At 39.7% G+C, this 20,426-nt stretch overlaps 1 protein-coding gene across 3 annotated transcripts in view; it reads right to left on the minus strand.

The window, feature by feature from the left end:
• The window catches only part of LOC134227355 (uncharacterized), a 125,231-nt gene that overhangs the window by 58,861 nt on the left and 45,944 nt on the right, over positions 1-20,426 (minus strand). For all 3 annotated transcript variants that reach the window (XM_062708763.1, XM_062708762.1, XM_062708764.1), the window contains one exon: positions 14,334-15,721. In XM_062708763.1, coding sequence (XP_062564747.1) covers positions 14,334-15,447 — 1,114 coding nt within the window. In that variant the 5' untranslated portion in view covers positions 15,448-15,721. The remainder of the gene's footprint in view (positions 1-14,333; positions 15,722-20,426) is intronic.

Below are 20,426 nucleotides of genomic sequence, written 5' to 3' on the forward strand. Positions count from 1 at the left end.
TCTTATATATTTTAAAGTTATTGCTGCTCTAAAAAAAGAACGTGTTTACAGACTTAAAAATCATTTAAATAATTAAATATTTCAACTATTCGAGCCAGATTTGTTTTTAACCTGTTTTTGATTATCTAATCTAATTAAAAAATGATATTTCTAGATATAGGCAAGAAAAAAATAGGCTCGTACGTATAATTGTGTGATAAGTAATCTTATTTTCTTGGTTGAACCACATTTTTTATTTCAAAATTTTGATTTCTATTGTTGAAAACCCAGGTTGGGGAAACTGGGGTAATATGCACCCTCGGGGCAAAACGACCCATTTGCAATTTTTAACACATTTTCAGCAGTTTTTCCAAAGTATTTCCAACAGCGCATGTAGTTCGGATCTCGAACTAGCGATCCAGTAGTAAACATTATTAAAAATATTCCTGGAACATAGCCGAATATGCTAAAAAATCGTTTTGCACCGGGGGTTCATATTACCCCAGTTACCCTTAATTCCACTAGCGGTGATGATGCCTTTGTCCAAACAATCGATGCATTCGAACTATAATTGTATACCTTAAGGCGTTTACCGACGCTTGCTTTATACATTAGATAAATGATTGAAACGTTTGATGATCAAAGTTACACCAAATTGAAGAGTCAAAAAACTCCATAATTTTTTTTTAAAGCGGTTTAAAATTATCAAATAATCAAGAACAATTGCCAAATATGTTATACATGTAGCAGTACTCGTTTTAAAAATATGAGAAAAGCCACTTACGGAGGAAATATGTACATTGATAGAAGCATAATTCGTAACCTGATTGCAGTTCAGGATAGCGATCCGTTTATTGATACTATAGTAGGCACATATACTGAAGTCGTAGTCAACGCTAGATGTTAGCTTAGAATTTTTAATGTGAGAACGAACGTCGTCAGCACAAACAGCATACTTCTTGAAAAAATATCAGCATAAACACTTTCAAGGACACATGTTATGGTCATATTGATTGGATTTTTTTTTTTCAAATGGTCCTAATTGATTTTGAAAAAGATGCACGCCGAAAAAAGCTAATAAATCGATATCGATAATCCGTGGGGCCTCCTTAGCCGTGCGGTAAGATGCGCGACTACAAAGCAAGACCATGCTGAGGGTGGCTGGGTTCGATTCCCGGTGCCGGTCTAGACAATTTTCGGATTGGAAATTGTCTCGACTTCCCTGGGCATAAAAGTATCATCGTGTTAGCCTCATGATATACGAATGCAGAAATGGTAACTTGGCTTAGAAACCTCGCAGTTAATAACTGTGGAAGTGCTTAATGAACACTAAGCTGCGAGGCGGCAATGTCCCAGTGGGGGATGTAATGCCAATGAAGAAGAAGAAGATAATCCGTGAACGTGAATTTTAAAATAAACTTAAGAAACGGTTCAACGAAATCGATTTCTAGTGGTTTTTACTCGCGTGAAAGAAAAAAACATTTTGTATAAATTTTGCGTAAACCGTTCATCTTTCTTAAATCTTTCACTTGCTGTGTATATGCAAATCGAGTTTTCATAATATTGTAATTATTGTTCATTTCGGGTGGCCAATACCCGGAAAATAAGAAATTAAACTTATAAATCCCAAAATCCGCGTAAAGAAAGCACAAAAAGCGAGCTCAGCTATATTAACTGTATTATTTTCAAATATTTAGCTCTATTGGTGATGCATTCATCACCTTCAAAATTATATTCTATTAGTTTCATTTGTGAAACAGATTCTGTCGCATAGAAAAATGTCACGGTAGCTCATGACTTTTTTTCTGTCATGCTACAATAATTTGTGTTCCATGACCGTCACACATGCAACACGTGACCATCAACAGATTTACAGTTCAAGACAGTACATTTTAATCCACTGGCTGAAAGCACTCTAGGAGAGATCTCCACCCAACGCATCGGGTGCGAGAGAGATGGAGCAGAAGGACACGAGTGGCGAAGTAGTTGGCGTGGAGAGCGATAGCGATATGCCAATAGTTGACAGGCAGCAGCACAATACTGTGGAGATAGGATCGAGTGGCATTCTGCCGAGCTTGACCGTAGTCATGGTGCAACTCGATGACATTATCGACTTCACCAATGAACGGGGCAATACGTCGAGGGATCTGAAGCTGAACTTGCTCAAGCTTCGCATTTTGGTTCTTGCTTCAAAGCAGGAACAGAAAGTGCTCTCGGCTAGGCTGGAAGGCTGTGGTAAAGTGGAGAAGAGCACACAGATTGCTGCCTTCTCCTTCCATATTACCACAACCATGGCACTTTGCACTCAGCGACAGAGCGGCAGAAAGGAGGACAGACAAGCGAGCTAGGGACTCACCTGGGAAGCTGCAAACATGGGCGAACTGCGTAAGAAGAAAGCAAGGACGAAACGAGCCAGTCGGCCACCGGAGGAGGGAAGCCAACCCGACCAAGACAACCAGCGGTCGGACGGTCCCTGGCAAACGGTAGTGAGGAAACCGAAGGTGAAAGCGGCAAACACATGTCCGACAAGAGCCAGGGAGAAGGGTGAAGCACTGCTCATTGAAACAGAGAAAGAGCGCTACGCCGACGTGCTTAAGGCGATGCGCAGCGCCGATAAACTGGCGGACCTGGTGAGAGAGGTTCGCATGATAAGGCGGACGAGAGCGGGCGAGATGATCCTTGTCTTAAGAAAGGGCTCACAGGCGAACGGTACCTCAGGAAGTCCTAGGCGATAGCGTAGAAGCGAGGGCTCTACACGACGAAATGACTCTCCAATGTAAGCAACTGGACGAAGTTACGACATTGGAAGAGATCGCTTCGGCCATCAAGGATTAAGGTGGAGTGGTGGTAGCAAAGGCGTCCATCCGCTTGCGAAGAGGACCGCAGGGGACGCAGATTGCACGGTGAAGTTACCGGCCACCGATGCTAACAAGGTAATCAAAGTTGGTAAGCTGAAAGTTGGCTGGTCAGTATGTCCAGTCGAAGTCGGGGAGCCACTCCTCCTACAACCAGGGCGTGGAAGATCGCCCACTTCGAAGAACCTTCAGTGAAGCTTTGCGCCTGGAGGAAAACACGGAATGATTGAGTGGGGATGAACTGGCTGCGGTTCTGTCACGAGCGTTCGACGCTACCATGCCGAGGAGCGCACGACCGCGGAATTGTCGACCACACTGCCCATGATCTCATAGTTGACGTATCAACCATTGCACTTCCGCACGTATTTCGAATAAATGATGAACAAACATCGCACATTTAAAACATTTCAGCATGTAAGCACTTAAATGAGATCTGGAACAAAAGAAGTATCGATGTTGCAGCGGTCGAATTACTTTATTAAACGCGTAATAAAGCAAATTCGCTGAAATTTCGAATGGTTGATACGTCAACTATGAAATCATGGGCAGCACAGATATACCGGTGGAGCGAGCATATTGTAGCCCTTCGAGCAGCCTGCCTCCGGGATAGAAGAAAAACGCAAGAGACATGGTCGGCGGAAGTGAAGGAGGAACGCATCGAGCAATTCAAAGCAGCGAGACTGGCTCTAAACAAGGCCATCAAAGAAAGCAAAAAAGCCTGCTTCGACATATTGTGCCAGAGCGCCAACTCGAACCCATGAGGAAACGCCTATAGGGTGATGATGGCTAAAACAAGAGGAGCACTGGCACCTCCTGAACGATGTCCAATGAGGCTGAAGACGATAATCGAAGCACTATTCCCGTACCACGGCCCAACCCTTTGGCCACCAGCAGCGATGGTAGGAGCAAATGACGAAGCAGTGGCGAGGGTGGAGTAGACCTGTGCGCCGAAGTATTTGAGAACGGCGGCGGCGTAAGGCCATTTTTACACCGGCGGCGGCGGCGTCGGCGGCGTCACGCCGTAAGCAATTTTCGGCAGCGGCGGCGGCGGCGTGAATCGGCGTGAAGAACTTTTAGCATACTACTACTTATAATGATTGTAGAATGGAGTGAATGTATCTGAGGTCAAGAAGCCAAAAATATAATAGACCTTTTTGAACGATTTTGCTCTACGACCTCCAAGCTGGCGGTGAGAGCGATGACATGACCCATTCTCAAATTACGCTGCAAGTATATGTTGCTTTTTATGAATTTAAGATTGTTTTGTACAATTGCTAGCTATAGTCAGACTGATGGGGTGAACATCCTAATAGCTATAGCTGGTATCTCATTGGAAAGTAATTCGATTATAAATCAAAAAAAAAATTTATGGAAATTTATCAAGATATTCCACAGAAAATTCTGAAAAGGAATTCTAAGAATTGATTTAGAATTTCCCTCATGCATTTCTTCAGAACCTTCTTCCAAGAAATCCCCTTGAAATTTATTTGGGTATTTCTTTACAAATTCGTTTCGAAATTTCTCCAAAAGTTCCTTCAGGAATTTCCTAAAAAAATAGTTTAGGGATTGCTTCGGAAATTCTTTCACGGAGCCTTTGGGAATTGGGAATTCGAAAACTTGTTTAGAAATTCCTTTGAAAATTACTTTAAGAATTGGTTAGAAAATACCAATGGAAAATCTTTCAAGAACTTCTATAAAAATACCTACGGACACTGTTTTAGGAATATATTCGGAAATCCCATTAGAAGAAAACCTTCGGAATTTGATTTAGGATTTATTTTAAATTCTTCGAGAATTTCTCATAAAAAATCCCCCAGTCATTTCTCTAAAAAATTATTCGGTAACTCTAAAAAGTTATATTTCGTATTTTTTCAAAATGTTTCTCTGGAATTTATTTGGAACTTTCTCCAGGAATTCTTTCCGAATTTTCTATAGGAATTCCTTCGGATATTCCTCCGGAAATTCCTTTAGCAACTCTTTCAGAAATTCCTGCAGAATGTAGATCTTCGAAAATTTCCTTTAAGAATTCTTTCGGCAGTATATTCTGAAATTCTTTTGAGAAATCTTCGGAAATTTCTTTTATAAATTCTTTATTTTTCAATCCATCGTTTAAGTGTTTTTTGATTGAAAATAAGTTTAACACTCAAATACCTTTTTTTCGAAAATTCCTTTAAAAATTTCTCCAAATTAGAATTCCTCCCAGAATTATTCCTGCAGGAATTTTGAATGGTTTACTGAAAAAAAATCCTAAGAAAGTTCTATAGGGTTCCAGAGGGTTTCCTGAAGGAATCTTTGGATGAATGTCCAAATTAATTCCTGTTGGCTTTTTCAAAAAGATTTTCAAAGAAATTCCTGGAGGGATCTCTGACTCAAAACTGGAAGAAAAAAAAACAGAAAAGATTTTCGAACAGAATTTTAAAATGAATTTTTGAAGGAAGGAATTCTGAATGAAACTTACAAAGGAATTTTTAATGGATTTTCCAAACAAGTAGCTATTAGAATATTAATAAAAATTTCTATATTTCTCCAAGAATTTCTCAGAAAATCCGGGCAGCAGTAAAACAAACTCAATTTTGCAGAGGAGCGACATCCAATTTTTTTACTATGGATTTTGACAGGTTTGCCTGTTCGTTCTTTTTTGGGTGATAAATTTATCCCCCAGTGTCAAATTACCCCAATACTGATTTATTTTACTGTCTATGCCATTGTTCGTTTTATATCATTTTCACCCTCGCAATTATTTATGTTGCATTCGCAGTGCACTCGTATTGGTGATTCAGAAAAGATGTGACAAAGATGGCGTAGCTTGTCATCCCCGTGCAATTTTGACTCTAGAATCAAGACTACATGCCAAGAAAAACTCTCAAAATATCGAAATTGCGGATATAATCGTTCCGATAATTATAATTACCCTAAGAAAAAGTCACCAATTGAAATACCGTTTGTTATTCAAGAAAAATGTCGATACCTCCTATAAATTACATCCTACTCTTTCACGTGATGTATAAGTTCCGAATTTTTTGCTTAAAATTAGGAAAATATGAAGCTTTGATTTTTGACCAATTTTTTTTTTTTTTTTGCACAGGATGGGTTATTTTTGGAACGTGTTTTTTGGTAAATTACCTAGAAAAGAAAGTAGAATATAATTTTCAATGATGAAAACTAGAGCTCGGAATAATTTTTAGTGTTTTTTAGGGCTAATCGTTATAAATTAGAAATTGTTGTAATTCTCGTCCGATAGCAATTATTTAAATTTTAAAATCTACACACTTAAAATAAATCGCAGATTTCTGTGAAATTTCACCGAAATCTCAACAGCAGAACTGTTCGGTAAAAATTTTACAGATTTTTTGGTTGTTTTGACAGTTGAACAAAAGAAAATACCGCAGAAAATCGGTGAAATAATTACCGAACAAATCTGCTGTTGAGATTTCGGTGAATTGAAGCAAAATTCACCAAAATCTGTGAAATGATTTAAGTGTGTATAATGCTTGTTAAATGAGTATAAAAACCAGATAGAATGGATTAAGTAGAAATATTGATGAACATTTTAAAGTAATAAGTAAGAAAAACACGTTGTGCAAAATCTTCGAAACATTGCGAAAGAAAAATGGTCCTGTTACCGAAACCTGGTAATCCACCAGGAGACCTCTCAGCGTACAGACCAATCTGTCTAATAGACACAGTAGGGAAGCTACTGGAGAAGTTGAACAGGCTGTCGTCGTACGTGGAGGAGGTAGGAGGATTATCGAGCGAACAATTCGGCTTTCGGAGAGGAAGGTCTACTCTGGGTGCCATTAAATCGGTGGTTGACACTGCAAAGGTCGCCATCGAATGCAAGCGGCGTGGTGTACGTTACTGCGCAGTAATAACACAACATTCAACAGTGCGTGCTGGATTGAGATCGCGAACTCGTTGCTTCGGCTGGGAGTACCGGTAGGGCTGTACAAGATTCTGGGAAGTTACTTTCAGAATCGAGTATTGTTCTATGAGACAGACGAAGGCTTGGTTAGCGCCCCCATCACGGCAGGTGTCCCACAGGGATCAATTTTGGGTCCATTGCTGTGGAACGTGATGTACTATGGCGTGCTGAGGTTAAAGCTTCCACCAGGAGTCAAGTTAGTAGGATTCGCCGATGATGTAACCATTAGGGTGGTTCAAAAAATCGATTTTGCTCCACAGTGCTCATCTGATTCTTTACCATGTTCTGAGTGTCCTCTGAAAATTTGAGCTCATTTGGATTAAAACTGATTTAGCACAAGCCGTTTCAAGTTCGCATGCAAATTAATATGGGGAAATTTATTTTTTCTACATAGCTAAAAGGAATACTCAACAGCTTTCACTCATTGAAAACCGCATCTCAATTAATCTTTCCAATAATTAGTAATCGAATTCAATTTATACCGTGGTTTTCTGGCGCTAATTGCATAACTCATCAACAGGCAACATTGCTGCTCGTGGCGCGAAAGATAGCACACACAAATTCAGGCTACTATGTTGCACTGCACATTTCAGTGATGCCCTCAAAGAAGTTTAACGATCATGACTAAAGATTCGCAACCTGTCTTAAAATCGATTACTAATTATTGGGACGATTAATCAACATGCGGTTTTCGTTGGGTGAAAGCTGTTGAGTATCCCTTTTAGCTATGTAGGTTTTCTTTTAACCTGCGCTTAATGGCGAAACGTCATTAACAGTATAATGAAAAAATAAATTTCCCCATACTAATTTGCATGCGTACTTGAAACGGCTTGTGCTAAATCAGTTTTAATCCAAATGAGCTCAAATTTTCAGAGGACACTCAGAACATGGTAAAGAATCAGATGAGCACCGTGGAGCAAAATCGATTTTTTGAACCACCCTAGTAACCATGGTATGGAGGATCCATCGGAGGAGGCGCAGAAAGAAGATCCAGCTCGCGCATCATAAAACGGAGATGATGGTCGTTAACAACCGGAAACCGGTTCAAGGGGCGACAATTAGAGTCGGCGGCTGCGACAACCCCTCCAAGAGATCTCTGCGACAATTGGGGATCACCATAAGTTAAGTTTTAAAAGTCACGTCGACTACGACTGCAAGCGCGCGTCGACGATGATAGCGGCACTAACAAGGATGATGGCGAGCAGCTCTAGGGTGTGCTCCAGTAAGCGCAGGTTGCTGGCAATCGTGGCGGTTTCAATACTACGATACGGAAGTCCTGCCTGGGGATCGGCGTTGGGTGTAAACCGCAACGTGCGAAAGCTGGAGAGTACTCATAGGCTAATGTGCCTGAAAGTCATCAGCGCATATCGCACCGTATCTTGCGAAGCGGCATGTGTACTCGCGGGCATGATGCCTATCAAACTGGTGGTGGAGGAAGACGAGGAGTGCTACGCTCTCAGGGGCACCGATAACGCTCGAAGGAACATCAAGGCAGCAACGGTAGTCAAATGGCAGAGGAAGTGGAACAACTCGGCTAAGGGAAGATGGATCCATCGCCTAGTCCCAAGTGTTTCGGCATGGATTATCACTGTTCTGGGTTCTGGCACATTTTTCTGACGATGTCATCGGTGGTAGTGTCCGTTCTACATGCTTCCAACATCGCACGCCTCTCCGTTTCGAATCGGGGGCATGTGTTCAGCCGTGTCCATCACGTCTGGGCATTGCGAACAGGCGGGATATCCTACAACGAAGTTGACGAATAGAGCAGCAGCAGGTAGCTTTTACGGATAGCGAACCATGAGTACTCCGCCGCGGAAGAGCTTGAAAATATCCGAAAAATAATGTTACTTACATTATTTTTCGGATATTTACAATCTCTTATTCAATTGACTTCGAACGTAAATTTTGTACTCAGCAACATTTGCTAACAAAATTAAAGCCAAACTAGATAGCCATAAAACTAATTTTCAAATAAACGAACTTAGATCTAGTATTTTCTAAATTAAATCCTCGCCAAATCCGCGCGAAGCCCTAAAATCTTTATATAAATCCGCGTAGTCGTAACAACCCTGTGCGTGGAATCACGTTCGACCGCTCTCTGCGGAATCCCGATCGCGCATCGCGCACGCCGGAAAGCAGCTTTCTTGTATTCAATAAAGTAAGCCCGTTAGACCAGCACCTTTGTGACCTGATGTGGGTGTAAATATGATGTGCAGTCATAAAGATTAACGAAGGGGCGGAGCTCATAATGGGATTCATTCATTAGATACAATGAAGCTGCTTTCTGGCGCGCACGAGCCACTCGGGATTCTACAGAAAGCGGTCTCGAATCATTTTTTTTTTTGTGTCTTTATTAAGGAGACTTTCAGCCCGAGGCTGGCTCGTCTCCGGGGTCTCGAATCATGGGAGACTGGAAATTCAGAGCATCCTGTGAAATTTTCTCGCGAAATGCTGAATTTGATTATGAGCTGTGAATGATTCAAAATACCTTCAACGTTTTGTTGAAAAGAGTAACAACATAAATTTGACCCAAGACGAAATTTCTTCATAGTACAACACATAATTGCTTGGCTTCTGTCTGTTAGAATGGACTACTGTTTTTAATAAAATCCCGAACATGACTCATATTCCGAACACTCTTTTAAATGGCCATTTTAGCTTTATTTGCGTAATCCTTTCCATAACCATAATATGTTGAATTCGTTTATAATCTTAAGCTTTGACCCCGAGTCACCCCTTGCTCGGCACCACCTTTTATGATAACGATAAAGGTAGTGGAGGTGATAATACAAACCTGTAAAATTGAGAGGAACGTTCCGATTCCTGACAACTGAACGACTTCGACTAGAATTGAACTCAAACCAACTGAGGCGAGAGCAGACAAGCCAACCACACAATCATTGGCGCTATCCTAATGCATGAAAAAAATCTGAAGGAATTTCTAGCCAGCCATTAGGAATGACTTGGTCGGGGTTCATCCAAATCGCACCAAGCGCCAACAAAAAATTTCCCATTTTCTGCCGAAGCTTTCAACCTCAACAGTAAGGCCGTCTTCAGTGTCTCGTACTTGACTCGACTTGTAATGTTTTGCTCGTAATACGTATCTGTCAATGTATCGAAATACGTATCTGTGGTGGAATTCAATGGGATTGTAAAAACTCGTCTTATGACAAAATTACAAGTCAGTCCAAAAGCCGCTTGGTGCAATTTGGCAGAACCCCGACCAGTTATTAATGGATTATTAAAGAAATTTTAGGAATTTTTGTTGTACTTTTCTAACAAACTTCTGTAGAATTTCATGTAAATTTCCAGTACTGATTCTAACCCAGATTCAGCATAAAATCGATGTTACTTTCCAGTTAAGGTACACTGGGGGAAGTGGAAAAAGGGGGTAAGTGTAAAAATCGACTCGAAAAATTGGAATTGTACATACTTTACAGTTTTTACCACATCATAACATTATGCAAGACTATACTTTGATGCTCACACTAATACTATGTTGAAATTTGTATAATACATACACTAACACGGTTAACGCTTGAACTGTAATTTTAGGTTTCGCGAAAAGTTGATTTTTGCATTCATAAAATCAATTCTTATTTGCACCAATTATTCTTTTTTCAAGTGAATTTATATCACAGGTGACCATTATAATACAACTAAACTAATCCCATTCAATTGGTAGTGGTTTGTACCAAGAAAGCAAATTATTCAAAGATTTTACACTTACCCCAGGTATCAAACACTGCGGGGGAAGTGGATAATGTTCTAATTACGCAATTTTTTTCTTCCCTCCAGGGTTTATTTCGATTGCCGTGAATCTTAATATGTTCCTTCTTTGTTATCATTGTTATTCCAGTGGTGATTGGACTCATATAAATGAGAAAATGCCTGATAAATCCACCTATCGGTATTGATGCCTTTCACATGTTGTACATATGAAAAAAAAATGTATAAGAAAGGTAAAAATAGCACTTATAGGTAAATATATTGCATAATTCACATTAATTTTTATTCATAACATGTTTCGCCGTTGAATGCATTTTTTTTGCGAACAAATTGGTAAAGTGCTTAAGTGCTTAAGAATAGCTGATAATTTTGCACGTGCTTTGCGCACACACATACATACAAATACGCACATACAGACATCATCTCAATTCGTTAAACCAAGTTGATTAGTTTATAACCCTGTAAGTCACATTTTTCCTTTAAAAAGTTCATCTTTAGGGCGGACATATGGACTTTACGTACACTAAGTGTTCGAGAAGGCAAAACCACCCCTCCCCTAGCTATTACGAGAATTCCTTGAGGATCTATTTCGTTAAGGTAATGAAATTATTCCACAAAAGATACTCTGAGCAATTATCGTATTGATTTTAGTTATATGTAACTACTTATCACTATTGAAGGTCAAGGTAACATGGGTTTTCCACTTACCCCATCCCACTAGGGTAAGTGGAAAAACAACTCCTAATTTTAAAATCTATTTCCATAAATTTCAAGCGACCAAAATGGTATGAATTACCGCACAGGTGGTGCAAAATTGACTGTTTTTGATAGCCCATTTTGATTGAACGCATTTGAATAATTTAAACTGGTTTTACACTAATTCAAACATGCACTATCGATTTTTCCTTTTCCACTTCCCCCAGTGTACCTTATAACAGGTTAGATTCTGTGTGGTGCATATTGTCACTTTCATATTATTCAGGAGCAGGGCAACAAACTTCAAAACTCATACCATTTGATTAACAACACCTTTAATTCATTACGAAAAGGCATACCAATTGAACCAAATGAAAACAAAATGATTCAAAAGTATTAGAAAACGTGAGCTTTTAACAGTGCTGGACTAAAACATAGAATTTTTATATCTTTTGAAAATATTCTAGAACTTTCTAACACAAATGTGCTACTAATTGTAGAAGTGTTAGTCACATATTTAAACCCATGGAACTATTGATCTCTGTATTTGAATAATCAATCGGGGGTCGAATGTGTGTAAAAATGTGAAGAGATCGATTTTGTCAACAACAAAAAACTCTAGATTTCGTAACTAGAAAAGATACATCCCATATGCATAACGCGTTCATCCCGAATTTTAAAACAAGAATTAAAATAAACTAAATTCCTGCACTCTGAGATAAGCTTTGAAACAACAAATCTATATGTAATACACCTTTTAGCTGTTCCTCATCCAGCCACACATAACGACATCGTTTTCCACGGAGGATGATCAAAGCGGATCAAATCAACCGAGGAATCCCTTACCGCGGGCCAGTTCTACCAACCAACCTTGACATTCCCGGAAGAACTAATGATAATGCTGCCGACCGCATAGGAGCCTATCCCATTCCTCGAATCCCATCGGATTACCGGATTCACGCGAAAAATGAAGACATCCAACGAATGCGATACGCCAGAATTCAACGTGTCGCCAAATTTCATTTTAATCCATCATATCCACGCAGTCGTTTGTTCGGCGGAGGAAATTATCATCCTGCTGGATCATCACTTTTGATGTTCGCGCGGATATAATAAATTATTCCCGGAAGTGATTTGAATTTCGCTCTGCTCATGCCCGTTTCCCACACCCACGCGACGTGTCAAGGTTGGTCCAACCAAGAACTGTGTCACTGACAACGAGTGCGAACATCCAACAGCACCGTAAAAAGCTCGGAAACATGAACGAGATGGTGAAAGGATATCGATTTTCTTTCGTCAACCGCCCACACACCCACCGCTCGCTACCGATCGACGGTATGCATTGAAGGCTACCACAAGGTAGCCGGGAGGAGTATAATTTTCGTGGGATTAATGTTGTGCCAGCTTTTCAAGGAATTGCCGTTGTGGGTTGTTGTTTCCGAACGGAAATTCCTGGCAATCCGAACCGTTGGCGTTCATCGAGGTGTTGTCCCGTCCCGTCCCAGTTATTGCGCAGCATATTCTGATTAAAATATTGTCATCATCTCTTTTGACATTCTCCTAGTCCTTGTCCTTCCCGGAAACCGAATCGATTGCCGTCGGGAGCGAGAGGCGTATTACATTTTATTCCTCTTCCCGAAACGGGGTTGTTCGGTTAAAGCTAAGAGATTAGGTTTAGTCACTGCGGGACATTCATGTTCAGAAATAGCGAATCTTCTTGGAACTACAGCACCAGCAACGAAATTGTTCCGTTGCACGATAAAAAAGCCCGCTGCCGACCACTGGAGACAATTCTGAGAAAGTGGTAATTAGCTCGAAATGGCTGCTATCGACTTTAATATACATACACTGGATGCGAGAGCTGCTTCGTGTTCCTATTTCGTCAAGCTGGTTATCGCCGCGGAATGAATACTTTTTGTGGAATTTTGCAACGGTGACGCGCTCGTTTTACATTCTCGTGTTTTTGTTGAGCCAACAAGTGCACGAGTAAGTGACAACACAAACGAATTGGAAAGTAATTACTGGGAAACGACAAACGGTTCCATTCGTGTATCGAATTTCCAATAGAGTGAGGTGGGTCAAAAAGTTCGAACCTGGACAATTATTAACGGAATCATAAAATTTTGTTGAACAGGGTAAAATAATCGAAACGTCACCTTGCATTTCAATAAATGCGGTTCAAAATTTATTGATACCAGTTTTAGAAGGATTCGAGTTGAAACTTGCCTTAAAAAGGCTAATGAATTATTTGACAGATTTGTAATGTAAAGTTCTAGCAAAACGCAACGCATGTCAATAAGTATTCTAACGGATTTTTTATTTTTATCAGAATCATTACCAATGAATGTGATTCATTTTATATCGAAGAAACTTACTGAAAAAGAACCAACGTATTAATTTCAATCTGAGTGAACATTGAAGGAAACTTTTGCCCCACTCTACCCTGCCAAGACGGACGGGAGGTCTAACGGTTCGTCCGAAAGCGAATCGTTCATCGTCAATTGAGCTGCTGACGTTTCATTTTGGGCACATTGGAGACACGATTGTGACACCTTCTTTCTCCGGTATGCCGTTTCTTGGATTCGCCGATGTCAGGTCTGACGAAATCTGCCTGATAGTGACAAATTTTGTTATTATGCTAGCGTGGATGCAAATAAGGGTAGCAGATATCCGCTCGATTTATTTTCAATTTATGTTTTTAAAACAGATCAGAACATCTGACTTTCTGAGATAAGGAAATAATTCGGAATTGATTTTATAATAAAACCATACAACAGATTTTTTTTGCTTTGAAAATTTTCCCCTTCAAAACCCAATTAATAACAGCACCGTCTGTTGTCACGAGGCAGAACTTTAAACATACTTAAGAAACAAAAAACAGCAAACAAGTAAAATAATGCACTGCTAAAATAGTGCCTCTCACGTATCGCATTAATAAACACATTCATTCATCTGGTTCCGACCGCATAAACCACAACCTCGGTTCTGTACCACACTACAGTATCAACAGTTTCGATTACAAATCCCAAGAACAGTCGTATTTGACATTTACGTCCCATCCACAAGCTTTTGCTGTAAGCCGCATCGAGTTTACAAACATTTTGAATCTTGATAACCCCACAAAAGCAGATAGCGCGGCATATGCAACTCACCTTTCTTGTTGGTTCCTTGCACGGCGGTGTTCAATATTTTCTCCTCGCCGTCTGCCGTAGGACCCTGCCGTGCTGCCACCATTGTACACCGGGGACATTCGCCGACACTGAAGGGATGTTCTTCGTTGCTATGAGCTTCACTCTGGTTCAACTTCAAATCACTCAACTTATCACTCATCTCATACACTGAACTGGCGCCCACATTTAAACCGGAGCTCACGATGGAACTGGGGGAAGCGGTCACATTGCTAGCGGATAGCAATTGTTGCTGCTGTCGCAGCTGCTGCTGGTGCTGCTGCATAGTACGATTCAAAACACTGGCATTGTTGCTCATGTTCACATTGTTGGAAGTGCTATCACAGATCACATTTGCGGAATAGGAAGTCGTGGGAACTGGAGCGGCAGTGGTGGCCACCGCCAGGAAGGAAGACGTTGGACACGTCCACGGTCCAATGTGATGATGGTGGTGGTGATGGTGATGATGATGGTGGTGCAGCAGATGGTGATGATTGCTCAGAATGTCGTTGATCAGCGATGAAGCCTCATTGTTGTTTGCACAATCGTTCGACGTTTCGATAGCACTGGCCTGCAGAGGTGGGTTTCCATTGAGAGTTTCCAGATTGTTGACACTATCGGGTTTGCTGCAGTTACAGCCACATTTGGCAGCCGTTTTCTGAGATGAGTTATTATTATTATTGGCACCGATGGTGCCGTACACTGGAGCTGACGAAGATGTGTTGCTGGTGCTTGGAGCAGGTGCTAAACTAATTGGGCAATTATTGTTCTCGTAACAACCACATTTAGGATGCATTGTCGCAATAGGTGTTGTTCCCAGGCCATCTTCGACTTCCTGCCGATGAGATGATGGTAATTCACTTGTTTCGCCCCCACCTCTAGTCTCTTGGCTTGGCTCCATCTTCAACATACAAATCGTTATGACCAAACTATCGTTCGCGGAAACCTGCTCGTCTTCCGTGGGATCTACATTGGCTTCCACGAGCTCACTGCCCCTGCGAGTAGCGGCGACTAATGATTGATGTTGCGTTTGGCTCTGCTCTGTCTGCTCTTCTTGCGTTGTTTGACTTTTTTGCCGGCGACTATGCCTAGCCCCCATGAGAGAGCTCGTTGATTTTCTTCTCAGAGATTTGGTTTATTTTTCCACGTCCAAAAACAGACCCCGCACAAGTCGCTTCTCCCTTCCTTCCTTGTGCTACGGTTCGGGCAACACGAGATAATTTTGAGACATCTGCCTTTTTCTTGTATGTAGTTTCGTGTTGATTTGAGGGGCGCGTGCGGTAAACGGTTTTGTCCTTCAAATCCTCGGCTAAGTCTCACTCACACGCTCGTTGCTGACGGATGTGTATGCGGCAGAGACGGCGAATATATTCCTAGAAAGAGATTAAAATTTATTACTTTACCGATGAACTTCATTCACATATTTTGTACGATTTTGCTCGGATGATGGATGAGCAACTGAAAAACAACAGGAGAGGGTGACCAAATAGAATGGAAGCCATGATGGCAAATGAAAGACACAATACTGCCCGTTTATTGGAAATTAATTGGTTTTGAATAATAATCTATTAGAATAAAATTGTTGAACATTTCAATTTATTGGAATAACATCAACGCACAAAATCACTGAAATCTAAGAAATAAAAAAATGAATAGCAAAGCATTGGGCCTAATAACTACTATTGTTGTAGCTCGACTGAGAAAACTCAAAGTAAAAAAAACAATCTTAATTACTTTCAATAGCTCATCAAACTACAATTGATCATAAATTCATCTTCACCAGTCAGCGAAAGTCATTGATTTCGATTTTAATGCCACATTAATGCCAACCATGAGGGTCTGCTTCCTTTCTCTCGCTATTGAGACTGGCCACAACAAGCCAAGCTACCAGAGTTTATAATCACTCAATTTCACCATTTCCCCGAATTTTGTACGTATAAATGCACAGCCAGCCAGGGTGTGTATTTGCGAGAGAAAAAAAAAGCATAAAACTGAACCCCGTCAATCCGCGCAAACGGTTAGTCGTAAATTCAAATATTTATTTAAGTACCCAGGGTTAGACACAAATTTCGGACTCACGGGAGGATGAGGGTGGTCGACGGTCCAAAAATATATAATTATCGATTCGGGGAAATTTAATTTCGTTTCAAGCGCACACCTAGGCTTTGATTTAGCACGACCTATGATTTATGAGAAGTTTTTTTGATCAGAATTTCAATCATTTTCTTTTGACAAACAGTGTATAAATATTTGATATTGGCAGCAATAAGAATGATTCTAAGAATAGTGACTTCATCAGTCATTTCGACTTCCAAACTCCATAGACCACGACCAGACTTAGACAATATTGGTCAACTCGTTTAGCAAAATTTGAAAAAAAAATATTATAGAAGGTTTCATTATTTATCATTTGAACTTGAACAGACGGTCTTATAGTTAATTTATTCAAACCTCAGGATGATAGTTAAATATGAATAAGCAGCTAAAGTAGTTTTTTTTATTCTCTTAAACAACAAAAACTAAACGAACCATCTTCAGGAGTGTCGGTGCATTGCGGCGTTTATTTATTCTCAGTTTGAAGTACGACCGTGCAAGTAGCTATTGCATGAATAGTAGCTAACTAATCTTTCATTTAAACAAACAAAACCACTTCAGCCGAAGTAATTCCTACAGAGGGCGGTTCACGGTTCCTCTTCCGGCGAATCCAATTCAATTTCTCGCGCACTGTTCGCTTTTCAGCTGAATTCGAATTACGTGCGTCCAATAATTCGAAATTACCAAGGAAATTCATCACAGCTCAGTTCGATTCCGTGAATCGGCAGTCATAACTCCACCAGCTGTCGCAGGTCAAAGCGGTTGAAAACTGAACAATCAACCCGGGGCGGGGGTTAACTGGGCGGTTCGCTTGTGATAATAACAAGGCACGGAGACCCGTTTCTTCCGAATTCTGGCCCAGTTGTTGTCTTTCCAACTACCCAAGCTGCTTCCAAGTAATGACTCGTGCAGGGCTGCTCGTGTTCACCTCGGTAGACTTCTTCGGAAACAGTTGGGTATCCTTCTTCCGTGTTGGGTTCCTTTCATTTGTCCTTCGTCTGTTTTTTCGCTTATTCAATTGCTCTCGTTATTTTCGTTGCTTCACATGTCGTACGTCCGTCAGTTCGCTCCTCTTGCCTGGATGGAATTCCAAATGACCGGCGCAACAAGCACAACAATAAGTCAATTTTGTTTGCTTTCTGTTGCATGGTATTTTCAAGAATCGGTGCATATTGGAGTATGTGTTCAACCTGGCTAGCAAAAACGTGGTGAATCATGGTTACCATCAAATAATTACTTAACAGTTAAAGTAGTTAGTTTTGAAATTTAGAAACATTCTCCGCAATATTCCAAAAATTCTTGAATTGTAGATATATAAAATAGTAACATATTTTTTCCAGTTTTATTGAGAAAATGTCCCTACGTGCAACGGTTAACAGAACAGTTCAGAAGAAGTTCATTAAATTTTCAAAATGATCGACAAGAATGGAAAGCAAACGAAGCACTGTACGGCGCTAATTGAAAGGTGCGCACCGCATCAACACCGATCATATGTAAGTATTATATCTAATGCATTCATTCCCCTGTCGCTTTCTGGTGCAACAATATTATGATTAAGTTAGTGGCTTGTTGAATGGGGTGATTGCATTTATGTAACAAAAATGTGAGTTTGAATGTTTTCAACCTTTTTATTCCGTGTCAATCACATTTTCATTGCCACAATTTAAATATTACTTTCTGATTACATAAATAAATATATTCTGCATAATAAGCTTTGAGAAACTGAAAAAAAACTTAAACGAAAAGGGATAAGTACTGTAAAACAAAAACATTTCCGAACTTACTTTTTCAGATGTAACAGATTTTATTTAAAATACTCATTTTGTGATTCCAATGCACCAAATTTCCGATACCCTCAAATTATGCGAAATTGAATAATCTCTTGAATTATTTACATTACATTGATTTCTTTTTTTAAAGCACCTTGATTTTCATGTAGTTTGGTAACGAAAACCCCACCATCCGCAAACAAAAACAAATGAAAATTCGTTTGGTGATGTAAACCTGAGATATAGTTCTTAATACCATTGCTATAATTCTCTTAAATTCTTGCGTTCTTCTTCTTTTAGAGATACTAGAAGGCATACTTGGAAAGGTATAACATTTAAATCGGTAATATTGATCTTCTATGTGATGCTAAATCTCATAGGTGTACGATATTCCATCCGGCAAATGTTTTAAAATGGCCACTAACTAGATATTAATGTTAACTATTTTCCAAAACTTCAGGGCTAATCGCTTCATGAAGAAACGAGTGGGCCGAGCCGAATACAATTGATTTCTTGGTGTTGATTCGATAACCCATTGACAACTTGAGGTGCTAGTCATTTCGATCAGTAACCACAGCCGCTCTCACAAGAAGTTAACATCTAAATCCTCGCCACCCACTAGAAAACCCCCCGGAAGAGAGACATCGAGCAGTTTGATTCATACTTTCATTCTTTTAATGATATCCTTCACAGCATCGGAAAAGCAAAATACACTAAGTCTTTTCTTTATGAGTGTAGGCCAGTCCTGCCCAACCTTTTGAAGCCTCGGGCCAATTTTCAGAATGACAGCTTGCTGGCGGGACAGGAAATATTCGGTACATATTATTTATACATTTTATAAATAACCAAAGCAATTTTTTTCAGAAGTTTTAGTTTTGTAGAATGGCTTTTTTTTTAACAAAAACAATATTATTGCGTTCGAAAAATCCTATTTTTTGTGTCCTAATTTTCTTTTTCTTTTTCTTTTTACGTAACAGGACAAGGATTACTATTTACTGCTTTCATTCTTGATGAGAGTTGTTCACACAGATATGTACTTCTGAAGAGAGAAAAAATCTTACAAGAGATGTGTCTTTCTGAAATTCAGCTCGTCGTTGCATTGGGGGTCAATTATCTCCATTTGTAACATTTTAGGTACATTATTTACATCAGAAAACGGTGTTGAAGAACTGTGTTCTCACAAATTAGCTAATGGGCTTGAAAATTACTGATTACCAGCAAATTTAACAGATTTGCATGTACTGTTTTCTACAGGATTAGAGAAATGTATCTGTTTTCGACAATCAATTGTGCCAAATTGTTTCAATAGTTTGCATGTTGAAGAATCAAGGTTTGATCCCTGACTTGCTACTTTATGTTCAAGTTGAGATGTTTAGTGACAAGTTCTATAAGCCACTCACCCATTCACGATCATGCAGCTTGGTAATTGGTTTTGCTTTATCTTATAAAAATAGTGTGATTTCCTTTCGAAAAGGAACTATGGATTAGCCAACGAACTAACATAACAAATCTCTGTATTTTGCTTCCTTTTCCGTCAACATAATTTAGAATTAGTGGTGGTTGAGTTTCATCGCTTAGGTAAAGTTAATTTTCAAATAACGAGTGTCGCTACCAGTACTGGAATTTCTCAATTTCAATAAGAGATGTCACGCGATGTTTACATATCTGCCCTTTCAAAATCTATTGAAACGCGAAGGATGAATGGCATGCTACAAAAATCTCACAAAATATTTGTTCCGTGACAGGTCATGAAAGTGTGCAATATCTGCTTTATTTTTGTGTTTATTTTCACTTTCAACTCGGTGAATTAAAGAAGTATGATTAATTTATCGACTAGTCACTATTTTTCGCATGTATCTATTAAAATAACTTAGAAATTTAAATTTTAAAATAAAGCACAACATCCTTTCATGACTGCCTTTCATGCGAAATTGATCAAAGTACCCACGATTCTTTCATTTGGTCGTCTGAAATAGAAAAGGCGCTTTGCTCTCTGACTTATGACGATCACGACCTTTTCCAGTACTGGTCGCTACATCACGAATATTGATCGTTTTTTAACAGAGATCGTTTTTGGTGATATAATCAATGTGCAGAGAAATATCACAAATTAACTTTTGTGGCTGATTAACAATTGATTAACAAATAAACAAATTGCTTCAATTTTCTAGTGTCACAACGTCCGTGTTCTTTCCCGTCATTGCCGGAGCTCCAT

Source organism: Armigeres subalbatus, chromosome 3 (assembly GCF_024139115.2).
Source record: "Armigeres subalbatus isolate Guangzhou_Male chromosome 3, GZ_Asu_2, whole genome shotgun sequence".
Classification (NCBI taxonomy): Eukaryota; Metazoa; Arthropoda; class Insecta; order Diptera; family Culicidae; genus Armigeres; species Armigeres subalbatus.